The 24171-nt window shown below is 44.1% G+C and overlaps 1 protein-coding gene across 1 annotated transcript; it reads left to right on the forward strand.

The window, feature by feature from the left end:
* The first annotated feature begins 10918 nt into the window (after nucleotides 1-10918).
* RDH11 (retinol dehydrogenase 11) lies at nucleotides 10919-23235 on the forward strand. Its single transcript, XM_014481441.2, has 7 exons — nucleotides 10919-11253; nucleotides 13293-13411; nucleotides 14885-15040; nucleotides 16446-16550; nucleotides 17707-17916; nucleotides 19511-19706; nucleotides 21453-23235. The coding sequence occupies exons 1-7, from the start codon at nucleotides 11186-11188 to the stop codon at nucleotides 21619-21621; spliced, it is 1023 nt and encodes a 340-aa protein (XP_014336927.2). The 5' UTR covers nucleotides 10919-11185; the 3' UTR covers nucleotides 21622-23235.
* Nucleotides 23236-24171: the final 936 nt, after the last annotated feature.

Here is a 24171-nt window from a genome sequence, read left to right on the forward strand (position 1 = left end):
TTAATTCTGAATACCTCTGATGACTCTATTCGTCTACTAGGGCTGGGATCTGTGCACTCCTCATGAGGAAACTTTCCAGGGTGATGGGAATGTTCTATATCTTGAGACGGTTTGGATTACATGGATCTATGCATTTGTTGAAACTCAGTGAATAAACACTTAAGATTTGTGCATTTCACTATATGTAAATTTTGCATCAAAATAAAAAAACTGTAGACAAATATTAAGTTCTGGTTAATGACATGTATCTGAGTTTTTAAAATTGTATTTATTTTTTTGGTGGCACTGGAGCTTTGTTGCTGCGTGCAGGTTTTCTCTAGTTGCAGCGACTGGGGGCTACTCTTCATTGCGGTGCACAGGCTTCTTACTGTGGTGGTTTCTTTTGTGGAACATGGGCTCGAGAGCACATGGGCTCAGTAGTTGTGGCACACGGGCTTAATTGCTCCGTGGAATGGGATCTTCCCAGATTAGGGATCCAACCCCTGTCCCCTGCATTGGCAGGCAGATTCCCATCCACTGTTGCTGCTGCTGCTGCTAAGTTGCTTCAGTCGTGTCCGACTCTGTGTGACCCCATAGACGGCAGCCCGCCAGGCTCCCCTGTCCCTGGGATTCTCCAGGCAAGAATACTGGAGTGGGTTGCCATTTCCTTCTCCAATGCATGGAAGTGAAAAGTGAAATTGAAGTCGCTCAGTCATGTCCGACTCTTAGCGACCCCATGGACTGTGGCCCACCAGGGTCCTCCATCCATGGAAGTTTCCAGGCAAGAGTACTGGAGTGGGTTGCCAGTGCCTTCTCCAGAGATCTGGCAGATAGTTGGAAATGCAGGTCTGGAGCTCAGAGAAGTCTGGGAGGATAAATTATTTTATTGAGCATTACAGTTTGTTTGAAAGTAAAAAAGGAGAGTGAAAAAGTTGACTTAAAGCTCAACATTCAGAAAACTAAGATCATGGCATCTGGTCCCATCACTTCATGGCAAATAGATGGGGAAACAGTGGAAACAGTGGCTGACTTTATTTTTGGGGGGCTCCAAAATCACTGCAGATGGTGATTGCAGACATGAAATTAAAAGATGCTTATTCCTTGGAAGAAAAGTTATGACCAACCTAGACAGCATATTAAAAAGCAGAGATAGTACTTTGTCAACAAAGGTCCATCTAGTCAAGGCTATCGTTTTTCCAGTAGACATGTATGGATGTGAGAGTTGGACTATAAAGAAAGCTGAGCACTGAAGAATTGATGCTTTAGAACTATTTTGTGGGAGAAGCCTCTTGAGAGTCCCTTGGACTGCAAGGAGATCCAACCAGTCCATCCTAAAGAAGATCAGTGGGTGTTCACTGGAAGGACTGATGCTGAAGCTGAAACTCCAATACTTTGGCCACCTGATGTGAAGAGCTGACTCATTTGAAAAGACCCTGATGCTGGGAAAGATTGAAGGCAGGAGGAGAAGGGGACGACAGAGGATGAGGTTGTTGGATGGCACCACCGACTCAATGGACATGAGTTTGGGTAAACTCTGGGAGTTGGTGATGGACAGGGAGGCCTGGCATGCTGTGGTTCATGGGTTCTCAAAGAGTCGGACATGACTGAGCGACTGAACTGAACTGAATAGTTTGTTTGGGGGGGACAGCAGCATAAATCCAATTATTCACTGGCTTGATTTCAGGATAAAGTTGTAACTCTGGCTTGGCACACAAGTCCTTCATGATTTGACGGTTGCCTGTGTCTCTAAGCTAATCTGCCATCCTTTACCCGTACCCTCCCCTTCTTTGATCTAGACTCCTTCATGCTCTTAGAACACTGTGCCCTCAGTCACCACGTGCCCTCAAACCCATGCCTGGTGTGCTTTGATCGCCCGTCAGCCCCATCTACTGGCCAGCTTGGTCCAACTGCCCTTCCTCCTGGCCTCTTGACTATGCCTTTCCTTCATTAGTTGGAGTTTGGTTTGCCTGCCCTAGTGGTGCTCCACTCCTGTACCCTCAAATGGCCTGTGCTATTTGTACAACAGCCCTTTATCGTGCTGCATCCTCACTGACATTTTCCTGGCTGTTGAAAGAACAAGCATACCACACTGCACACAGGGTTGCTGAGTGAACATTCTCAAACATAAACCTCCCTGAACCAAGCCCACAACCCTCTCCCCTCCACAATTCTCACTGGAATTCCCTTTTCATGAATAATAAACACCCTCACATCTTCAGCCTTTGTATCTCTGCTGTGCTTACTCGCTCAGTCATGTCCAGCTCTTTGTGACCCCATGTACTGTAGTCTGCCAGGTTCTTCTGCCCATGGGGATTCTCCAGGCAAGAATACTAGAGTAGGTTGCCATGCCCTCCTCCAGGGGATCTTCCCAACCCAGGGATTGAACCCACGTTTCCCACTTTGCACGAGAATTCTTTACCAGCTGAGCCACCAGGGAAGCCCAACAATACTGAAGTGGGTAGCCTATCCCTTTTCCAGGGGAACTTCCCCACCCAGGAATCGAACCAGGGTCTACTGCATTGCAGGCAGATTCTTTACCAACTGAGCTACCAGGGAAGCCCTTGTATCTCTGATGTACCCCCATTTCCAGGCCTCAATTGAAAACTGGCTTTGTCCTGTGAACACCTCTTTGCCTGCAGTTTCTGAAGTGGAGGCTGTTGCTCCTCCCACTCTCCACATGCCTCAGCTCCCCCAGGGCCAGGGTATCACTGTCTTCTCCACACCCCACTCCCACTTTCAGACATTTCCTCCACCCTGACATGAAGTGCCTGCCCCGTTTTTGGCTCATGAGACTCCTCCTCTCTGACCCTGTCCTGGATTCACTTCCCTCCGTGTCTCTTCTTTCACAGATGACTTTGGTGCCTGGTTCTCAGCCTTCTCATCCTAATACTACCATCATCCAGGTGACTTCATTATCTTCATAGATGAGCCAGTAACTCCCTGAACCCTCAGACCCTTGACCTCCTCTTCACCAGAAACCCTCTCCTCTACCTCATTCCTGTCCCTTGGTCTGTTTGCACCTGGAACCATCCACCTCTGAAGTTCTACATTCAGGTTCCCCTTCTCGGCACCTCCTACTGAGGTCTCATGGCATGAATCCCAACAGATATTTAACCTCAGGAGGACCTCCGGATCACTATAAACGCCTGCTGTCATCACTTTCATTCTTATCCAACTGAGATTTCATATCTACCGCTTCAATCATACTCTTGCCAATATCCTCAGCCCCTGACACTCTAGTCTTTCTGTGCTTAGAGCCTGAAAACCCCAACTCTGGATGAACCCATGCTTTGGTCCTCTTTGTGCAGCTGCTAGAGAAAAATCACATCACGTTGCATGATGATGCCATTATAAGTGCATAGCCACCCATGTCACCCAAGACTTCCAAAGAAACTGTCAGTCAGTCTTTTTTTTATTTCCCTAATTGCCAGCAACCTCATCTCCACAAAGATTGTTTCACACCTTCACTATCCCTCTTAACTTCTTGTCTCGATTTCAGCATGTATCCTGACCTCTTAACACACACACACACACACACACACATACATAGGGACCATCAGAAGAAATAGTCCTCAATATTCTGCTACCAAGTCTAGAAGTCTATTTGAATTCACGCTCATTGTAGTTTCATTTCCTCCTAAAATGAATTTCTCCCTAGCCCACTGTCTCCTGCTTTCTCGGGGATCTTATTCTATCATTTACCTCCTATCTTCTCTTGCTCTTTCCTCTGTGCTCTTTAGGACCCTGTGCTCTCACTACTGAGGGCCCAGGTTTGATGGAGGAACTAATCTTACAAACCACGCAGGGTGGCCAAAAATATAACAAGTAAATAAAAATATTCCTACTATCCCACCTCCTCTTCCTTATACTAAATTCGTTCTCTTTCCCAGTTTGAAAAGTTGCCTACATTTTCTAACTTTCTGCTCACCCCACAGCCACCTCCAATCAGGCTCCCACCCCACCACTTCTCTGAAGCTGTTCTCCCCAAAGTCGCCAATGACTGACACAACGCTGAATCTGGTGGGCAAGTCTCAACTCTTATGCTGCCTGACTTCTCTGTAGTATAGCATACTTGATCACTACCTACTTCTATTGTTCACAGTTTTTATGAGGTATAATTTATATGCACATGTTAAAAGTATATAGTTTGATGAGTTTGGGCATAAACATATGCTTATCACACAGTCTATCACCACCATCAAGACAATGAACACATCCATCACCTCCTGAAGTTTCCTTATTCCCCTTGGTAAAACCTTCCATCCCTCTCCTCTTCCTCCCCTCTGCCCCCATTTCCAGGAAGCCACTGGTCTGCTTTCTGTCATCACAATCTATAATCTACAGTTTTGCTTTTTCTAGGATTTTATATAAATGGAATCATTTGGTCTGGCTTCTTTTACTCAACATAGTTACTTAGAGATTCATTCAGGCTGTTGAGTGCATTGAGAAATCTATTCTTTATTATTGTTGAGTAATATTCACTGTGTGGATATATTACAATGTATTTATCTGTTCACCTGTTGATGGACATTTGGATTGTTTCCTATTTTTTTATTGTAACACAGAAAGGTTCTGTGATCATTCACATGCAAGTCTTTGTAGGAATAAACTTCCATTTATCTTGGGAGATAACCTAAGAACTATATGATAGATGTAGGTTTAACTTCCATTTAACTTTTTGAGAAATTAAAAAACTGTTTTCCAAGTAGTTGTACCATTTTGCATTTTCAAAAGGTGTGTATGAAGATTCTAGTTGCTCTACATTTTCATCAACACTTGACATTGTCAGTCTTTATTATTTTAGCCATTGTTGTAGGTATATAGTGGCATTTTATTGTGGTTTTAATTTGTATTTCTCTAAGGACTAATGATTTGAGCATTTAAAGAATGTACTCATTTACATCTATATATCTTTTTGTTGGAGTATCTGTTCAAATCACTTGACCATTTAAAAAACTGGGTTGCTTTCTTAATCTTGAGTTTGGGAAGTTTTAAAAATATATATTCTGACTACAAGTCCTTTATCAGACATGTGATATGTAAATATTTTCTCCCAGTCTTTATTTTTCAAAGAACAGAAGTTAACAATTTTGATAAAGTCTAACTTATCAATTCATTAGTCTATGGATTATGCTTTTGGTATTGTACCCATTTCTTTAAATGTCTTTAAATGCATTCTGTTACATTACATCCACTGGAGTCCCTCTGGTGTTTGCGTGTGTGCTCGGTCGTGTCTGACTCTTGCGACCCCATGGACTGTTGCCCGCTAGACTCCTCTACCCATGGGATTATCCCCGCAAGAATACTGGAGTGGGTTGACATTTCCTCCTCCAGAGGATCTTCCTGACCCAGGGATCAAACCCACAGCTCCTGTGGCTCCTGCGTTGACATATGGATTCTTTACCACTGAGCCACCAGGGAAACCCCTCCTTCTGCTGTCAGTTATCAATTTATTGCCTCTCAGATCCGATTCATCTTTTTTGCCTACTCTGTGAGAGTGAAAATAGACTCTTTAAATATCCTCTTCTTTGGCATGTGGCAGGATGTTAAGCTTTATCAACAGATGGCACTGGAGAGACACTAAAAAAGGAAAGGGGTTTGGTGCCCTAGCTCTGTAGACTTCTGTAGCATGCTTGGCTCCTGCAGTGCCGGACTCCTGTGATCCACACAGCCTCTCCAGTGCCTGGCTCCATCATCATTCAGTTGCTCACAGCCTCCCCCAGCAACCTTCCCGTCAGGTGGTTTTGTAGCAGAGTGCCTCCAGCGAGACATCTCTCTGTGGGACAGCTTACCCCAGCACAGTGGATTTCCATCAAATTCCACTAATGAAGCAGAAAGTGACTTCTTTGCCATTCAGTGTGCTATATGCTCTAACAAGGTCTGGGCTTCAGTCTGGAAATGGAAGGGTCTTTCCCTTGGGAGTTCTCTGCCCCGGGTAGAAGCTATTATATGTTGTATTGTGTTGTATTATTTATATTATACCTGCTGTTAAAGCACAAGCCAGAATGAAGATTGCTGGGAGAAATATCAATAACCTCAGATACACAGATGACACCACCCTATGGCAGAAAGCTAAGAGGAACTAAAGAACTTTCTTGATGAAAGTCAAAGAGGAGAGTGAAAAAGCTGGCTTAAAACTCAACATTCAAAAAACAAAGAATATGGCATCTGGTCCCATCACTTCATGACAAATAGATGGGGAAACAATGGAAACAGTGACAGACTTTATTTTCTTGGGCTCCAAAATCACTGCAGATGGTGACTGCAGCCATTAAATTAAAAGATGCTTGCTCCTTGGAAGAAAAGCTATGACAAACCTAGACAGCATATTAAAAAGCAGAGATATTACTTTGCCAATAAAGGTCCATCTAGCAAAAGCTATGGTTTTCCAGTGGTCATGTGGGGATGTGAGAGTTGGACCACAAAGAAGGCTGAACGTCAAAGAATCGATGCTTCTGAGCTGTGGTGTTAGAGAAGACTCAAGAGGCTGTTCGACTGTAAAGAGATGAAATCAGTCAATCCTAAAGGAAATCAGTCCTGAATATTAACTAGAAGGACTGATGCTGAAGCTGAAGCTCCATTACTTTGGCCACCTGATGTGAAGAGCTGACTCACTGGAAGAGACCCTGATGCTGAGGAAGATTGAAGGCAGGAGAAGGGGATGACAGAAGAAGAGATGGTTAGCTGGCATCATCAACTCAAGGGACATGAGTTTGAGCAAGCTCTGGGAGATGGTGAAGGACAGGGAAGCCTGGTGTGCTGCAGTCCATGGGGTCACAAAGAGTAGGAAACCTGACTGAGTGACTGAACAATGACAACCTGCTACTACAATTTTAAATATTGGTCATATTTTTTAGCTGTTCTTTTCATCTTCTTTAGAGTTCTCTTTACTCCTTACTTGAAAAAAGCAATGGCAACCCACTCCAGTACTCTTGCCTGGAAAATCCCATGGACAGAGGAGCCTGGTAGGCTTCAGTCCATGGGGTTGCGAAGAGTCAGACACGACTGAGCGACTTCACTTTTACTTTTCACTTTCATGCATTGGAGAAGGAAATGGCAACCCTCTCCAGTGTTCTTGCCTGGAGAATCCCAGGGACGGCAGAGCCTGGTGGGCTGCCATCTCCATGCTAGCCCATGGGTTGGCAAACTGTCCCACGGGCCAAATACAGCCCACTGTCTGTTTGTAAATAAAGTTGTATTGGAACACAGTCATGCTCATTCATTTACATATTGCCTACAACTGTTTTCATGCTACAATAGCAGAGTCGAGTAGCTACAAAAGAGATGGCCCCCAAAGCCTAAAATATTTTTCTCTACAAGAAAAGTTTAACCACCCCTGTACAAGTCAGTTCATTATTCCAGGCCCTCCTTATGTTTAATAGTTCTTCATATTAAACGTTCCCTGTTCAAATTTACTGTGTGACTTTCCTAATCTTCTCAGACCCAATCTAACATGTCTCCAGCTTCTCTGGCCCCCTTTCACAGACCGCTTCCAGGCTTAGCCGTCCTATAATGCGAGTGCTCCTCAAGGCCCTCCTCTCCACTTTCTCTAACTTCTTTTCCAAACGACTTATCTGCTTGCCTATCTTCAGTCACCAGGTCTGTGGAATCAACTAAAGCAAGCTTGGTTTTTAATCTAGGTTCTATGAATGAAACTGCATGCAAATTTTGTGTGGATGCACAAATGTGCATATGGATAAGAAGTTCTCTAGCCTCATCTTTTGGCACAATGGCTCAATAGTTAAGGGCACAGACCCTGGATACAACCTGCTTAAGTTTGAAGCCCAGCTCTGCCACTATGGCCTGGGCTGTTGTTTCAGTTTCCTTGTCTATAAAAGAAGGAAAATTGTAGTATTAATACTTGCCTCAGAGAGTTGTTATGAGAGGTAAAGTAGTTAATAGATATGGAGCTCTTCCCTGGTGGCTCAGACTACCGGTAAAGAATCCACCTTTCGGGAGCCGCGTTAGGCATTACTGACAAAATAGAGGCACAGCCCTAAACCCCCTCCCTTTGTTCCGTAGGCACGGACCCGGAATGAAGGAGTTAGGCTTTGTGATTCTGACTTGTTTTTCCCTTTTCTCGGCTGAGTTGACTGAAGAGAATATTAAGGTGCTTATTGTTTTTGAGAGGAGCATGAGAAGGCATAAAGCCTTCTGCAACTGTGCTCAAAGAATAATTCATAAAGTTAATCACTGACATTTGTTCAAGGACTTTTACAAAAAAGTGTTCCAGGGTGAGCGCACAGGCCGCAGCTTGAGGCTATGGGAGGGGTTGCTATCTGAAGCCCATTTGTGAGAAAAGTTTATGGCAAAGGAGTTTGCTGAATTTAGGGCTTAGGGATAATTAAAATAGTTAGAAGCTAAAGATTTAAGGATTGCTGTAATGTTAGCATATTCTACTATAGCTTATAGAAATTAGGGACTTTAGAGATATTATTAAGTAGAAGCCCTTTCTAAGAAATAGTGAGCTTAGGATACTAGGAGCAAACAGGACTCTATGTGGTATGCAGCCCAGATATTAGCATGAGTTACAGTGTATTCACAAGGACACATGAGAAAAAGTAGATAAGAGAATCGCTGAGGAAAGAACTTCTTTTGAGGGGCAACAATGATTTTTGGAGAAAAATAAATCTGGGTCCATGGGAACTAAAAATATCAAACCTCTGACCTAATGCTTTTGTAAAAGTATAAAAGAGAATCATAAGCTTGAAATAAACAGGCAGTCCAAGTAAAATGAGAGGCTGCCTCAGTTTCTCTCGCCGACACTGCTCACCCCTTCAGGTTGAATCCCTGGCTGCTGGAGCTGGACTCTGGCATCCACCTGCAATGCAAGAGATCCAGGTTGGATCCCTGGGTCGGGAAGATCCCCTGGAGAAGCCTGGATTTTTGCCTGGAGAATTCCATGGACAGAGAAGCCCAGTAGACTACAGTCCATGGGGTCGCAGAGTCGGACACCGCCGAAGCAACTTAGCACACATGACATATAATAAGCACTGTATAAGCACTGGGTCTTATTGCCATTTCTGGCACTGCCCCTAACCTCTGTGGCCTAAATAGACCAATGTTTTCCTTCGATCTAGTGGCCCCTGTTTTAACTTTGTGTGCTCACTCAAGTCCTCTGCTTAGAGAATTCTTGCCTGTATGTTGCTTGTCCACTAAATTCTGACCTTCTTCAGGCTTCAACTCAAAGAGGTTAAGTTGTTTCCTCAAAGAAGTCTTCCTGATTTCCAGATCAGAAGGGGTCTCCTGCTATAACCTCCCCAAACTTTCTCTATTTCCCCTCGTAACCCTCATCACAATTTATTCATAGTAATCACTTGTTGCAGCGGTAATTTCTCCCTGGCTTCTTTCTGGACCTCAGCACAGTGCCTAATACATTGTAGGAATACCATAAAGTCAAAGTGTTAGTTACTCAGCCATGTCCAACTCTTTGCAACTCCATGGACTATAGCCTGCCATGCTCCTCTGTCCATGGAATTCTCCAGGCAAGAATACTGGAGTTGGTTGCCATTTCCTCTTCAAAGGGATCTTCCCAACTCAGGGATCGAACCAGGGTCTCTTGCATTGCAGGTGGATTCTTTATCGTCTGAGCCACCAGGAAAGCCCAGGAATACCATAAACATTTGTCAAATAAATGAGTGAATGTATAAGGAACAAAACGTGGGACAAATATTGTTTCTGTTGTTTAGTCTTTAGTGAGTGAGTGAAGTCGTTCAGTCGTGTCCGACTCTTTGCGACCCCATGGACAGTAGCCAACCAGGCTCCTCCATCCATGGGATTTTCCAGGCAAGAATACAGGAGTGGGTTGCCATTTCCTTCTCCAGGGGATCTTCCCCACCCAGGGATTGAACACGAGTCTCCCACATTGTAGGCAGACGCTTTACCGTCTGAGCCACCAGGGAAGTCTTTAAGTAGTGTCCAGTTCTTTTGCAACCCCATGGACTGTAGCCCACCAGACTCCTCTGTCCATGGAATTCTTCAGGCAAGAATACTGGAGTGGGTTGCCATTTCCTTCTCCAGGGGGTCTTCCTGACCCAGGGATTGAACCTGCTTCTCCTGAATTGGCAGGCAGGTTCTTTACCATTGACTCACCAGGGAAGCTGATTCAAATATTGGATAACCCAATAATTAACGTGTTACAAAATATGATGACTATTAGATAATCAAATTTGTATTGTGTGAAGGAAATACTCTCTTTGCCAAGCGCTGTAACATACACTGGCTTAAACTGAGCCTGGAACATGTGTCTTTCAATCAAACGGAAATGAATTGTCCAGAAGAACCAGAATACGTTACTCAGTGCAGTCAGGAATCACAGACAGATGATGACTTAAAACATTTCCCATCTGAAAAACATTCATTCTCTGGAAACAAGAAAGTCCTCAGATGGCAGAGCTAAAAGGAGTGACTGATCAGGGAACCTGCTTGTTCCCAGAGAATTTCCACGGCTTTATGCAAGGCAGGATTAAGTACTTTGCCAAGTAGGCAAAACCAATTGTGCTAATCTGAGAAATCCACTGCTACCCTGGGGGTTAAAATAACCCAAGTCTTCAAGAGAACTATATTCTATCTTCAATTAACACTCAAACACCAGGAAAATTATACTTTCTATTTCATGATATGTTTTTATTTCATTATAATTCAAAAGACACGAAGTGATTCTCCTGTAATGTCTTCAGGGACGGATTGTTTCTGCTCCTTTGGGTGAAGGAATCCCTAAAGAATTTCTGCCCACCCCCCACCCCCCTCCAACTGTCAGACTCCAACCGCTCCTCTCCCGTGTAATCAGCCTTATTAGAACATTTTCCTGACGCCAATATTTGACCTCTAGAAGAAACATGCGGTAACCGACTAACCATAATTAGGGAAACCTGAACCAGGGTCTGGACTTGGGCTCAGGGTAGAAAGGACTGGGGAGATTTCACGGTGGCCAGAGGGGCCATGGGAGAGCTGGTTGGATGGTCCCAAAAGTCTTAGATCCTAGCCGGTTGGGGAGTCCTTGCGTATCTGGGGCAAGATTCAGCTTCTCTCCGAGTCTGGGAATTAGGAGCGCACATGCCGAGCTTCGGACTACATTTCCCAGAAGGCTCTACTCCCCGGGTTTTCGTAGTTTACCAGGGCGTGTCTTGGAGGCGAGGCAGCAGTCGGCGAGCACAGTTGGGGCAACTCGCTGCGGCTGCGGCAGCCGCACCTGCCTTCGGACGAGATGGTTGGGGTTCTGCTCCTGCTCCTCCTTCTCCCCTTTCTCCTGTACATCGCTGCACCCCAAATCAGGTCTGTGCAAATGTACTGCCTTCCTCTTAGAGAAATCTGCGGGGCGCGGGGCGAGGGGAGACATACATCCTCATCGAAGCTCTGAGCTTCAAAAGGAGGACAGGAAAACTCCCTGCGGGTCTCCAGGTAGGGGATGTTCGGTGGGTCGGAGGGGGTCGAGCTGCCCGGGGAGAAGAGGGCGAGATCAGGAGACCCCCAGGTCGTGGGAAGAGGCTGCAGTCCGGAACATCCTGCTTTGTTTCCTCGATGCCGGTCGTGACATCTGCAGCCCCACTGTTTTGTTGCTGTTAGACTGGCTTATCCTCTGGGCAGATGCTGTAAAGGATAAAAGGGTTTCATCACTCTTGTCTTCTAACATGCCTTAGCAGCAGAAGTAAGGGGTGGGGCGGCGTGGGGGAGGGCGGTCCCGAGTCTTGCCCTGGGGTTTTGGGGTGAGGAGGAGAGGTTGAGGGTCGTGGTCCCTGCACCAGGTGATAATCAGCCAATGGCTGGCTTAGTGCCCCAGAGAATCAGCAGCGAGTTGCCGGACAGGCAGCCTGCTGATTGGTTCTGAGTAAATCACCAGTAGTGACGGTGGACCTGTGACTGCAGAGAACACTTCTTCCCTCGGTAGGGATTGGGTAGGGTGGAAGGGAAATGCAGTCAAGGTGCGACTGGAACTGGAAGGCGCGCTAGATCACTCTCTGCAGTTTCTTACACATTCACTCCTTCCTTCCTCACTCCTCTCCTCGCTCGAGCCGATTCTCCCATTTTGTTGTTCCTCCTCTGAACTCGCCGCGCTCCCACCTCTAGAAGCTCACACGAGTGCGATACTCGGATGAATACGCTCCTTTTTCTCTCTTTTCCGCCACAGCATTCTCTGATCCACACAGAATCTCAGTGAAAAGTTGAACCTGGCGTGCTGCAGTCCATGGGGTCGCACACAGTCGGACAGGACTGAGCGACTGAACTGAAAATACTGCTCATACCTCAAAGAGATTTTTCTAATCAAAGTTATACTCCAAGGGTCATGTTCCCAACTTACCAAGCTAGGTCGTGGGGGCTGGACCAGAGCTGGACTTTCATAGTTGGTTGTCTCTTTCTTTCCTGCTGGTTAAGGAGAAGGAACAGCTGGGTTGAGGTCCTCGTGGGTGCTTGTGGAGGAGAAGCGGAATGGACGTGGGAAAACTGAGCGGGGAGGATTGTCTGAGGAGAAAGATACCCGCTGGTGGGCACCTTGCTTCCTTATTGGCCTGTTTGTTCTAAGCAGGAACTTGAGTGGCTAGCAGTTTGTGCTGTGCAATTTTCAATGAAACATTTAAATTAAAAAATGCTTATCCCAGTCAACTGATTGTTTTAAATTGAGTCCCCAGGCTTTGCAGAGTAGAGGACAATCTAAGACCTAATACCTGTTTATGCATTCATTCCTTTGGAGAAGTAGAGTAGTGTATTGCTTAGGAAGAAGGACTTGTACTGATTAAACCAGGACTGGAATCTCAAGTTCTGCTCTGTATTTATTTAGTCATGTTTTGCCTTATTTTTAACTGTTCATGTGTAGGGAGCTGGGGGGCAGGGGGGAGGGTGATTCCTTTCATTTTGTCCCAGGTTGACAAGCTTTCATAATTTTTAACTTTTTTGTTGGGTAAGCTGTTTTATTCAACCATAAAGGCCATAAAGTGCCAGTTATGGACCGATTAACATCAGGGAACCAGTTCTTTCTTTTTCTAGGCTGAGTCTTGTGATTTCCTCAGCCCAAGGAAGAGCTCCACCAGGAGCTCAAATATTCATCCAGTTCTTGTACTGCAAGGAGCTAGAGTTAAAGTTGCCCTTAATAGAATCATTTCTGTCCTTAAGCAAGAGCAGAAAAAATTTAAGCAAGAAAATCTTAAGAGCAGAAAACTTTTGTTTTGTTTCCTCCAATCTTCCTTCAGTCTGTAAAAGGACAGCAGTAGAAGGAACGAAAACAGCCGTCAGCCTTGGGATGTGTAGATAAGGGGGTGTTGCAGGAGCCTCTGGCTAAGGCAAAGAAAATGAAGAACTGATAACTCCTCTGTCTGCAGGAAGATGCTGTCCAGCGGGGTTTGTACATCAACCATCCAGCTTCCTGGAAAAGTGGCTGTGGTCACTGGAGCCAACGCAGGCATCGGGAAGGAGACCGCCAAAGAGCTGGCTCGAAGAGGCAAGTCTATCTGCTTTCAGTTCCCTTCTGCTACTTGTTTGTTTGTTTTTTAATTGAAGTATAGTTGATTTAGGGCTTCCCTGGTGGCTCAGGTAGTTAAGAATCTGCCTGCAATGCAGGAGACCCAGGAAGATCCCCTGGAGAAGGGGATGGCTACCCACTCCAGTATTCATGCCTGGAGAATTCCATGGACAGAGGAGCCTGGCGGTCTACAGTCCATGGGGTCTCAAAGAGTCAGACACAACTGAATGACTAACACCGTTATAGTTGATTTTACAATGTTGTGTTTATTTGTGTTAATCACTTTGTGTACAGCAAAGTGATTCAGTTATACATCCTTTTTTATATTCTTTTCCATTATGGTTTATCTCAGGATATTGAATATAGTTCCTTGTGCTATACAGTAGGACCTTGTTGTTTATCCATTCTATATGTAATAGTTTTTATCTGCCAACCCCTAACTCCCAATCCATGCAACCTCCTCCCTTCTCCGCCTTGGCAACTACAAGTCTGTTCTTGCGTCTGTGAGGCTGTTTCTGTTTTGCAGACAGCTTCATTTATGTCATATTTTAGATTCTACATGTAAGTGATATATGGTATTTGTCTTTCCCCTTCTGACTTAACTTCACTTAGTATGATAATCTCTAGTTCCATCCATGTTGCTGCAAATGGCATTATTTCATTCTTTTTTATGGCTGAGTAGAATTCCATTGTATATATGTACCATATCTTTTTTTATCCATTCATCTGTCAGTGGACATTTGGGTTTTTCCTTGTCTTGGCTTTTGTGAATAGTGCTGCTATGAAATAAAGGTGCGTGTATCTTTGGGGATTATAGTTTTGTCAAAATATATGCCTAGGAGTAGATTTCTGGTTCATATGGTAATTCTATTTTTTAGTTTTCCGAGGACTATTTTCTATAGTGGCTGCACCAACTTATATTCCCACCAACAGCATGGAAGGGTTCCCTTTTCTCCACACCCTCTCTAGCTTTTGTTATTTGTAGACTTTTAATAATGGCCATCCTGACTAGTATGAGGTGATAATCTCATTGTAGTTTTTATTGCATTTCTAATAATTAACAGTGTTGAGCATCTTTTCATGTGCCTGTTGGCCCTCTGTCTTCTTTGGAGAAACTTCAGTTTAGGTCTCCTGCTGCTACTGCTATTTTATCCCTTGCCATGATGACCATTTTCATTATTTCCTCCCAGGCTTGGAATTCAAGAACATTTGAAAGGCCCCACTGATCTGCTGGTCTGAATGTTGTACATGTTCTACATATAATGGATATAATGAAAAGTGTTGATTTATTTTTCTTTCCTGATTTATTCATCAGATACCTCTTTGTGAAGCAGGGGTAATCCCTTTTTAGAAACAAACAGTAGAAAATAATATTTAACATTAGAATTAAGTCTTTGATGCTCACTGCAAAACAGAGCCAACAGTTTGTCTCTCTTATATGTTGATTGACAGGAGCCCGTGTGTATTTAGCTTGCCGGGACGTACAAAAGGGGGAATTGGCGGCCAGAGAAATCCAGATGATGACAGGGAACCAACAAGTGTTGGTGCGGAAACTGGACTTGGCTGATACTAAATCTATTCGAGCCTTTGCCAAGCGCTTCTTAGAAGGTGGGTGTCCAACTAGGGACTATGCTGTGGGTTTTGCAATCAACATGGAAGACTTAGCTAAAAAGAAAAGATTCCTCTCCCTCTCTGACATCTAGAAATGCTAGACAAGATACAACCAAAAACTTTTGGATTCATAATGGAACTCATTAGTAACAAACGGAAATCCTCAAGAGGCAGGGAAAAAAGTGACTTTGAAAAGTCACAGCAGATTTCCTCAGTTAGGAATCAACCTGCCAATGCAGGGGACACAGGTTCGATCCCTGGTCCAGGAGGATCCTGCATGCCTCGGGGCAACTAAGCCTGTGAGCTGAACCTTCCTAGAGCTCATTCTCCACAACAGGAGAGTAGCCCCCTCTTGCCACAACTAGAGAAAGCTTACATGTAACAACGAAGACCCAGCAGAGCCAAAAATAAACAAACAAATAAAATTCACCCCAAAATGTCATAGTAGTGCATAAGAACTAAAGCCAAAAATCTCGTATGTGTACCAGAACTCCATATGGGCTTTAAGGTCTGGAGTCCACATATCCGTATAGAGATAAGAGATGAGGCCTCAGGATGTTGAGGGCTGGGTTGCTGTACCTGAGGCTCCACGTCAGGCTGGGATCCACAAACAGTCATCTGGTCCACGGTACAGGGGCTTAGAAAAAAAACCCCAGGCCAGCTGCTCAAGGATATGACAAAGAAGCCTATCATCTCTCTAGGAGGTGGATGAATAAAAGGTCATCGGCAAGAAATTAGAACTTCAGGCTGACATCATTTATGGGGGCGGGGGGGATTTCATTCACGTCACTAACTGATGCAAGAAACTTAAGCTGAGAAATTAACATAAAATCCTGTAGTGTCACATCAAAAGCAAGTCCAAGAGCACTCTGTAGACTTTTTCCCTCATAACCCAGGGATCTAGGCCTCCCAAGGAAAACAACTTCCACTGATAATGCTTTTAGACAAAAATTACAAATGATATGAAAAAAGAAATCATAAGAGAGTTTGCAGTTGAAACAGAGGTGAAACCAGTGTTTCTTTGGGGGCGTGAAACCAAGTGGCAGGGAGGCGTACCAAACATCCTGCTTTTCTCTTGTTTTGAAATTTCTCATTCAGCTGGGGAAGTTTTTCTATTGGGAGAGATAGAACACTTCCCAAAAGCAATGAGTCAGTAGATCCTGAATTGGAAAGATTGGAAAGGCCATTTGGTCATGTCATGTGGAATTTTTCCCTGTAGTAAGAGTATGTAGGATTCAACTAGCATCTTAAAATGAAAAACAATACAAAATAAATATGAAGGGAAGATAGAGGGAAGATTGAAGCCATGCATCCCCTTTTCAAAGCGTGGGTGTGGGGCACATTTCAAAGATGTAACAGCCGTGGCTGGCCACGTGCACACTCCGTCTCCTCTTCCCCGCAGAGGAAAAGCATCTCCACATTTTGATCAACAACGCAGGAGTGATGATGTGTCCCTACTCCAAAACAGCAGATGGCTTTGAGATGCATATGGGAGTCAACCACTTAGGTAAGAAATCTTGTCTCATCCCAAAGCTAAAGGGAAAGTTAAATTCTCAGTGGAGAACTTAGGGTCTTGTGGCGCTTTCTTTGTGGTGTGAATGGACCTCTGGGCCATAACAGACCATAAATATATTCATTTAATAAATAGTGTGGTCCTGCCAGAAAGCTCAGGCTCCCTTGTGGTTCCCCCCATTTTTTGATCTGTGTTTCACATTCAGTTTAACTTAACCTAATTGGAGTGGGTGCTATGTTGCTTTCTTTGTAGCCACCCTTTTGGCAGGCATCAAATGGAGGCCATAGGCTCTTAAAGAGTTATTACCAAGTCCAAGCTTACTCTGCTTACTGCACGACAGGCCAGTGAATCCGAGAGGCGAGGTGTTGAGGCAAGGAGGAGACTTTAATCAGGGAGCAGGCAGACTGAGAAGACGGCAGGCTAGCACCTCAAAGTAACCATCTTATCAGGGTCTGGATGCCAGGTTCTATTATAGATCAGAGATGGGGGTAGGTAAGGAAGCAAAGTAAAAAGACCATTAATCTTGCAAACCTCGGCTGGAATGGCAAGCCTCAGGCATGGGATGTGTTCATTTCCCTCTTCCTGCCATCCACAGATGGACAGGGTTCTAAACAAAAGCACTTTTAGTTTAACAGCCAGGCAGAGGCGCAGGATTCTCCGAGGCAGACTGTTCTGTATGATTTTAATAACAAAAGCAGCAAAGAGCAAATCAAAGAGACAGTTCCGTCACAGGGTCAGAATTGGCTTCCTCCCTGCAACAGTGATGTTATTCAAAGTTGGAATAAGATATGATTTCATATTCATGAGGGCTTCCCTGGTAGCTCAGCTGGTAAAGACTCTGCCTGCAATACAGGATACCTGGGTTTGATCCCTGGGTTGGGAAGATCCCCTGGAAAAGGGAACTGCTACCCACTCCAGTATTCTGGCCTGGGGAATTCATATTCACATAATCTAGACCTCTCATAGAAGGATGTCTATGTCTTTGGCTGTTCCTATGTCCCTAAACTCTCACTGAACTTGTTCTGTAGTTAATAATAAAAGTTAAAAGCTTTATTATTGGATTCTCTGTCTCCCATAGCAGAGCCTGGCTCACCACTACTCCCTTTACCCCCACCTTGGCCCTGAAATCTGTTAATTCTTTTTCTCATAGGTCACTTCCTCCTGACTCATCTGTTGCTAGAAAAGCTGGAGGAATCAGCACCATCGAGGGTGGTGAATGTATCTTCCTTAGCACATCTCATGGGAAGGATCCACTTCCATAACCTGCAGGGCGAGAAGTTCTACCAATCAGGTCTGGCCTACTGTCACAGCAAATTAGCCAACATTCTCTTCACCCAGGAACTGGCTCGGAGGCTAAAAGGTAGGCTTAAAAGTAGTGAGTATGGAGACATGAGTCAATGGGAAGTAGCTAAAAGTCACAGGAATCAGAGCTGTTTTATGGAGCCCATCTGTAAACAGCATCTGCTTTCATGGCTCTGCTTGGGTATGGTTTTAGTAAACAGCCCACAAATGAATGTTGGAGGTGATGGGGGAGTTCTGAAAGCTTGACTTTGGCATTTACTAGCTGCACGACCTGCAGCAAGTTGCTTAACTTTTCAAGTCTTAATTCCTCATATGTAAAGTGGGACTGCTTCATGGGTTATTGTTATGATTAATTTAACCTTGACTCATGAGCAAGTCAAGGTTTTTGACTTCTAGATAGAATGGAGGGACCAAAACTTGCAGTGGCTACAAACACTAGGATAAAACAGGTCCTGGGCCTATAGAGGGTGAGGGGTCTCCCTAACAGCAAAGGTCCAAATAAAAGGGAAATGTATGCTCGAGGAAGGGAGTCTCCAGACACAACCAGAGGTCCTTAGCACAGTCTACTCTGGATTTCCAATAAAGAGTAACGAAATCCAACGTGGACAATTAGAAGTGCTTAGACTTGAGGCAGGCAGATCAGGCAGAAGGAATCAGACACAAGCGCTTCATCACTGGAACAGGAGTGTCAAACCACATGAACAGCTGTGAGATGGGGAGGAAAGTCTATGCCTAGGGCGTGATATCCTTTATCAGCTGTAGATGGATCAGGGGAACTGGGTGGTGAAAATCAACCAAAAGTTGGTCAGGGTGCTAGGGGGGGCCTAGAAGTGCAGAGATGGGTCCAGCTGTGAGGATCAGATAAGAGCAGAGGATACACAAGTAAGGACACCTGATGGATGAGGATTAGGTGGGAAATAAGCTGTGATGCAAAGAAAGAAACCTGGGCATGATGAAGAGTCATTCATTCATCCATTCAATAGCCACGTATTCAGGGCCCATGTTATTCTACACACTGGATTAGGGGCTGGGGGTGGAGTGGTTCACATCCAACAGGAGAGAGAAATAATTAGCAAGTTTTTATCCAGCTGTCCCATGTAAAATGAATCTAGTAATGCATGAATAATTTGCACTGTGAAAAAATGTTCCAATAATATGGAAGTATACAGAGTTAGAAATGAAACCCCCCCCCACTTACTCTTCTCTGTCCCTCTTCTGCTTCCCCTCCGCCGCCTGCCCCAAGAAACCACTGTCAACAACTTGACCTGCACCTCTCCAATTATTTTCTTGTGCATTTAACTGTGTATATACCATACATAAGGAACTGAAATTCTAACCGTATTTTAGAGAGCTTTCCATATAGTACTGGAGATTTACCACCACCAGTGAAAAGGCAGCTTTAGAAAGGCAGTGATCAACAATGTCAAATGCTTCTGAGTGGGTCCTGGCTCTGCTGCTTCCTGACAGTTAATAGCCACGCTCAGCCTGAATTATAATCTGTGAAGTAAAAATATACATTACTGTGAGGAGTGGTTGTGACAGCATCAGGAGAGCAGAGTCCACAGCAGGCAAATGTCCGTTCATGTCTCCTGCCCTCTTTGGCCATTCAGCATCATCAAGTCCTGTCTTCCTCTTTCCATATGGCTTCCTAGCATCAGGCTCTGGCGTCACAGTGTACTCTGTGCACCCTGGCACAGTCAGCTCTGAACTGGTTCGGCACTCAGCCCTCATGAGATGGATCTGGTGGATTTTCTCCTTCTTCATCAAGACCCCACAGCAGGGAGCCCAGACCAGCCTATACTGTGCCTTAACGGAGGGTCTAGAAGTTCTCAGCGGAAACCATTTCAGGTACGAACGTGTGTGTTTTTGAAGATGGAATTTTATTGCCTATAGGAAATTATTTGGATTTGTCTGATACACTATACCCTTTAAAAAAAAATTATTTATTTATTTTTGGAGGTGCTGCACTGGGTCTTCATTGCTATGTACAGGCTTTCTCCAGTTGTGGCAAGCAAGGGCTACTCCTCATGGCAAAGCCTGGGCTTCTCATTGTTGTGGAGCCTCCAGGCGTGAGGTCTTTAATAGTTGTGACACATGGGTTCAGTTGCTCTGGAGCAAGTGGGATTTTTCTGGACCAGGGATAGAACTCACGTCGCCTCCATTGGCAGGCAGATTCTTAACCACTGGACCACTAGGAAAGTCCTGAAATAGTATAGTGGTTTTTTTAGTAATTTTATTTATTTTAGGCTGTGCTTCAAGGGCTTTTCTCTAGCTTCAGCGAGCTGGGGCTACTCTCTAGTTGCGATGCGTGGGCTTCTCTTTGCAGTGGCTTCTCTTGCTGCGGAGTCTGTGGGCTCTGGGGCAAGCGGGCTTTAGTAGTTGCGGCAAGTGGGCTCAGTAGCTGAGGTTCCTGGGCTCTAGGACACAGGCTCAGTAGTTGTGATGCATGGTGTTAGTTGCCCTGCAGCATGTGGAATCTTCCCAGACCAGGGATTGAACCTGTGTCTCCTGCATTGGCAGGCCAGATCCTTTACTGTGGAGCCACCAGGGGAGCCCCCCAAATGGTATAGTCTTAAAAACTGTTTCTCACACGACTTCAAAGATCATGATTCCCTTTAGTCAATCATTAAAAAATAACCCTTCACTGAATCCCTGCTGTGTACTAGATGCAGAGAGGAGAAAAAAGAGTAAAAGAATTATTCTTGAGAAACTTTTCTGGGAAGTAAAGAGTTGGGACAGCTCTCCTGTATTTAATGGGGACTTAAAATAATTGGAATTACAACAGTGAAGAGAACGTATATGAAACAGATGGGACCTTATTACCATTTCTTTTTTTACGATTTTTTTTTTTAACGTGGACCATTTTAACAGTCATTTTGAATTTGTTACAATATTGCTTCTGTTTTTGTTTTGGTTTTTTTGGCAATGAGGCATGTGGGATCTTAACTCTCCAATCAGGGATCAAACCTGCACCTCGGTGGAAGGCAGTGTCTTAACCACTGAACCACCAGGGAAGTCCCCGTGTTACCACTTCTTTTCTCCTATCATCTTTTCCTTCTTTTGTTGGTTATGAAGCTGACTTAACTTGTTCTTTGAGTTTTGTAGTTTTATAACCTACAGTTATAACTGTAGGTACACTGCAGAAAGAAGAAGCACTTCTTTAATCGCTCCAAGCATCTAAGAGCAATGTAGTATCTCAGCCACATGACACCATACAGCATCTTATAGAGTTGACCTTACAGACATATTTGAACAAGATGGACATACACAGGTATCAGCCAGACACTGATATTATAATTAAATATTTATATACACACACACACACACAAGGGGGATATAAAGACTAAATGATATGTATTATATATCAAATAAACATTCTGATCCCGGGTGGTCTATGAGCTCCAAAATGGTTCTGACCCCATTTTTCTCTGGGGTAAAGTCTGGAGAATGAAGAGGTAGGACAAACACTGGTCCTGTGAACCACCCAGAGCACATGTCATCCCCGGATTATTTTTCTGTCATGTTCCTTACGCCAGGCGGAGGGCAGACTGCATTCTTAACCCTGTGTTCTAAGCCTCTCTCTTTCCCTTCCAGTGACTGCCACGTGGCATGGGTCTCTGCACAGGCTCGTAATGAGACGGTAGCAAGGCGGCTGTGGGATGTCAGCTGTGACCTGCTGGGCATCCCTGTGGACTGGCTGATGATGGCAGCTGGACCCAAGAGAAGCCTGAAGCAGACTACTCAGCACACCCCGCCAAAATGATTCTCCTTCAGGATGGCCAAAACCTTGAGCACGAAGCAAACCTTCCAACCTTGCCTGCTTGATGCCTGATAAAAGCCCAGTGTGCACTGCCGGATTCATCCAAACACCTTGCATTTGTCCAGGTTATTTTGCTCCTATTACTGCCCATTACTAGAGATAATATAGGCTAAGTAGACCCTCAGTTGACCTCCAAGCTCATCTTTTCCTTCTGAAGCCTCTTACCCAGGGGAACCTAAGCTGTGCCAGGGGTTGATTGATGGCACTTTGGATTAGTTTCTGTCCTCTTTGTCCACAGTGTAGTTCTTCCGAACCAAACTACCTTCAAGGGGAGGCATGATTTAGCCTCAGCTAAACTCCAGGAGTCCCAGTGGCTTGGCTCAAGGGCAGGGTTTGTCCTTCTTCTCCTAAGAAAACCACCATGGCACCAACATCTGAATTCTTTCAGCTCTTCACTGAATCTGGATTGTGGCATGGCTTTATCTTTGCCATGCCTAGATCACAGAAGAACTTCCTTTTCTAAAAAGGTGGAGTTTACTGGATGGCAGAGATTTGCGGAAAGGCAGAAATAAACATCAAATTTAAACTGTCATTCATTTTTCTGCTGTTTCTCAAATCAGCAAGAAGCTAGTGGAAAAGGCAGTTTGAAAAGATTGGCCACTTGACTTCACTTACTGACCCTAATTCATGGAGGCTTCCTCTTTGTGCCTTAGTTTCTCTTAGAAAACCAGAAGAGGAAGACTATTTAATGATTGTCCCTGAGTATATCTTTGTGTGTGTGCTTGTGTTTTTAAGCAGTTGGGAGTATTCAAAATAGTCACAAAGGAACAGTATTAAACGGACCCTAGTGCAGATAAATAATCAGAGACAGAGCAGACCTGTGTCATTCAGTCTTTGATACAAATAGGAAATAAACTCTACCCAAGAAGCACATGGGTAGCAGGGAAGAAGTCCAAAAAAGAGAAGAATCCTGGAAGGTAATGCATGCAAAGGCAATGAAGGGGCTAGAAAAGGGTGGTGGTGTTGTTTAATGCACAGCTAAAGATGGTAAAATCCAGCAATAGAAGAATTGAGGGTGACTACCTTGTGTTCAAGCATGATAAGGCACTGTTTGAACAAGCTCCCGTCAATCTATGTGGCAGAAAAAGCAAAAATGGTCCCCACCCCTCTACTTCTTTATTCAGCAAAATTATCTTAAGGACTGGTATTGGTAATTATGGTCATTTTAAAACTCTTTCAGGGCATTTCCATGACAAGATTAAAATGTCTGCTGTATAGTATACTTGAAGAATGTTTATCCAAAGTAATGGAAGTCTGAGAAATTGGACACAAACATGTCCCATCACTTGTTTGGAGTACATTCTTTTAGTAGAGTTTGTGATTTTCTTGGACTAATAATTACATGTTCACTTTGGTGGAGAAAAGAGTTATAGGGCCATCGTCTTCTCATATTTGTAAATAATCTTTTGTTGAACTTGTTTTGACCATTAAACTATATATTTAGATATGGTCATTTTATGGAAAAATTGGAAAACTTTTGATAATAGTACAGAACTGAATTAATATTTTACTTAATTTATATTGAACTGTCAATGACAAATAAAAAATTTGATGATTTACCATGTTTTTATTTACCAGAATAAAACCTGTAATAATTAAGCAAATTTAATTTGAGTCAACAGAAGAAAGCAATTAAATAAAAGTTTAATTACTGTCAAAAGAGGAAAACACTTTTCGTTACTATGGTTATGCAATCAGTCCTCATTCATGAGGATACTTTGTCCCAGAGTCTGCCACAGTGCAGTCTCAATTCAAATGCTATTAACTTGGGTTGTTGATAATTTGATTGTTCATTCACCCATTTCTACTAATCTTTTATGACACTGTTCAAAGACCACTTTTTCCAACGCAGGCTATTTATAATCTTTCCTTTTTGTACCTGCCCCTTCTGTAACACAATGCTATGGGGCTTATCACAGTACACTGCTACTAACAATCCCAGACTTTGCTATCTCTGAATGCTCAATGAATACTGGTGTCTCAGTGATAAAGAATCCGCCTGCAATGCAGAAGACTTGGGTTCCATCCCTGGGTCAAGAATATTCCCCTGGAGAAGGGAATGGCTACCCACTCCAGTATTCTTGCCTAGGAAATCCCATGGACAGAAGAGCCTGGCAGGCTGCAGTCCATGGAGTCACAAAGAGCTGGATACGACTGAGCGACTGACACTTTTCACTTTCATGGGACTTATCACAGTGCACTGCTACTAACAGATGCAGACTTGGCTACGCAAAGAGTTCAACAAATGTTTGTTGAATCAAAGGTCAGTGAATTCAGTCTAATAAAAATAAGGGCCCAGGAGATATACATCACCAAATCATTTCCCCTTGAACAGTCATATGTATCTTAATGTGTGGGGAGTCTTCAGTATTGGGTTGCCAAGGAAACATTTCAGAATGAATTCCATAGGCAAACCATATAATCAACGGAAACAGGAATTTCCCCCCACTAACCATGGAAACCCACAGAGTGCAGGAAAAGGCTTTGTAATTG

This window comes from Bos mutus, chromosome 10 (genome assembly GCF_027580195.1).
Source record: "Bos mutus isolate GX-2022 chromosome 10, NWIPB_WYAK_1.1, whole genome shotgun sequence".
NCBI classification, from domain to species: Eukaryota; Metazoa; Chordata; class Mammalia; order Artiodactyla; family Bovidae; genus Bos; species Bos mutus.

What these genes read in the sequence shown, in the direction of transcription:
- RDH11 (XM_014481441.2), top strand. Translation starts at nt 11,186, where the DNA reads ATGGTTGGGGTTCTGCTCCTGCTCCTCCTTCTCCCCTTTCTCCTGTAC. An exon ending in CAAAGAGCTGGCTCGAAGAG is followed by an intron (nt 13,412 to 14,884) that starts GCAAGTCTATCT and finishes GTTGATTGACAG; the next exon opens with GAGCCCGTGTGTATTTAGCT. An exon ending in TATGGGAGTCAACCACTTAG is followed by an intron (nt 16,551 to 17,706) that starts GTAAGAAATCTT and finishes TTTTTCTCATAG; the next exon opens with GTCACTTCCTCCTGACTCAT.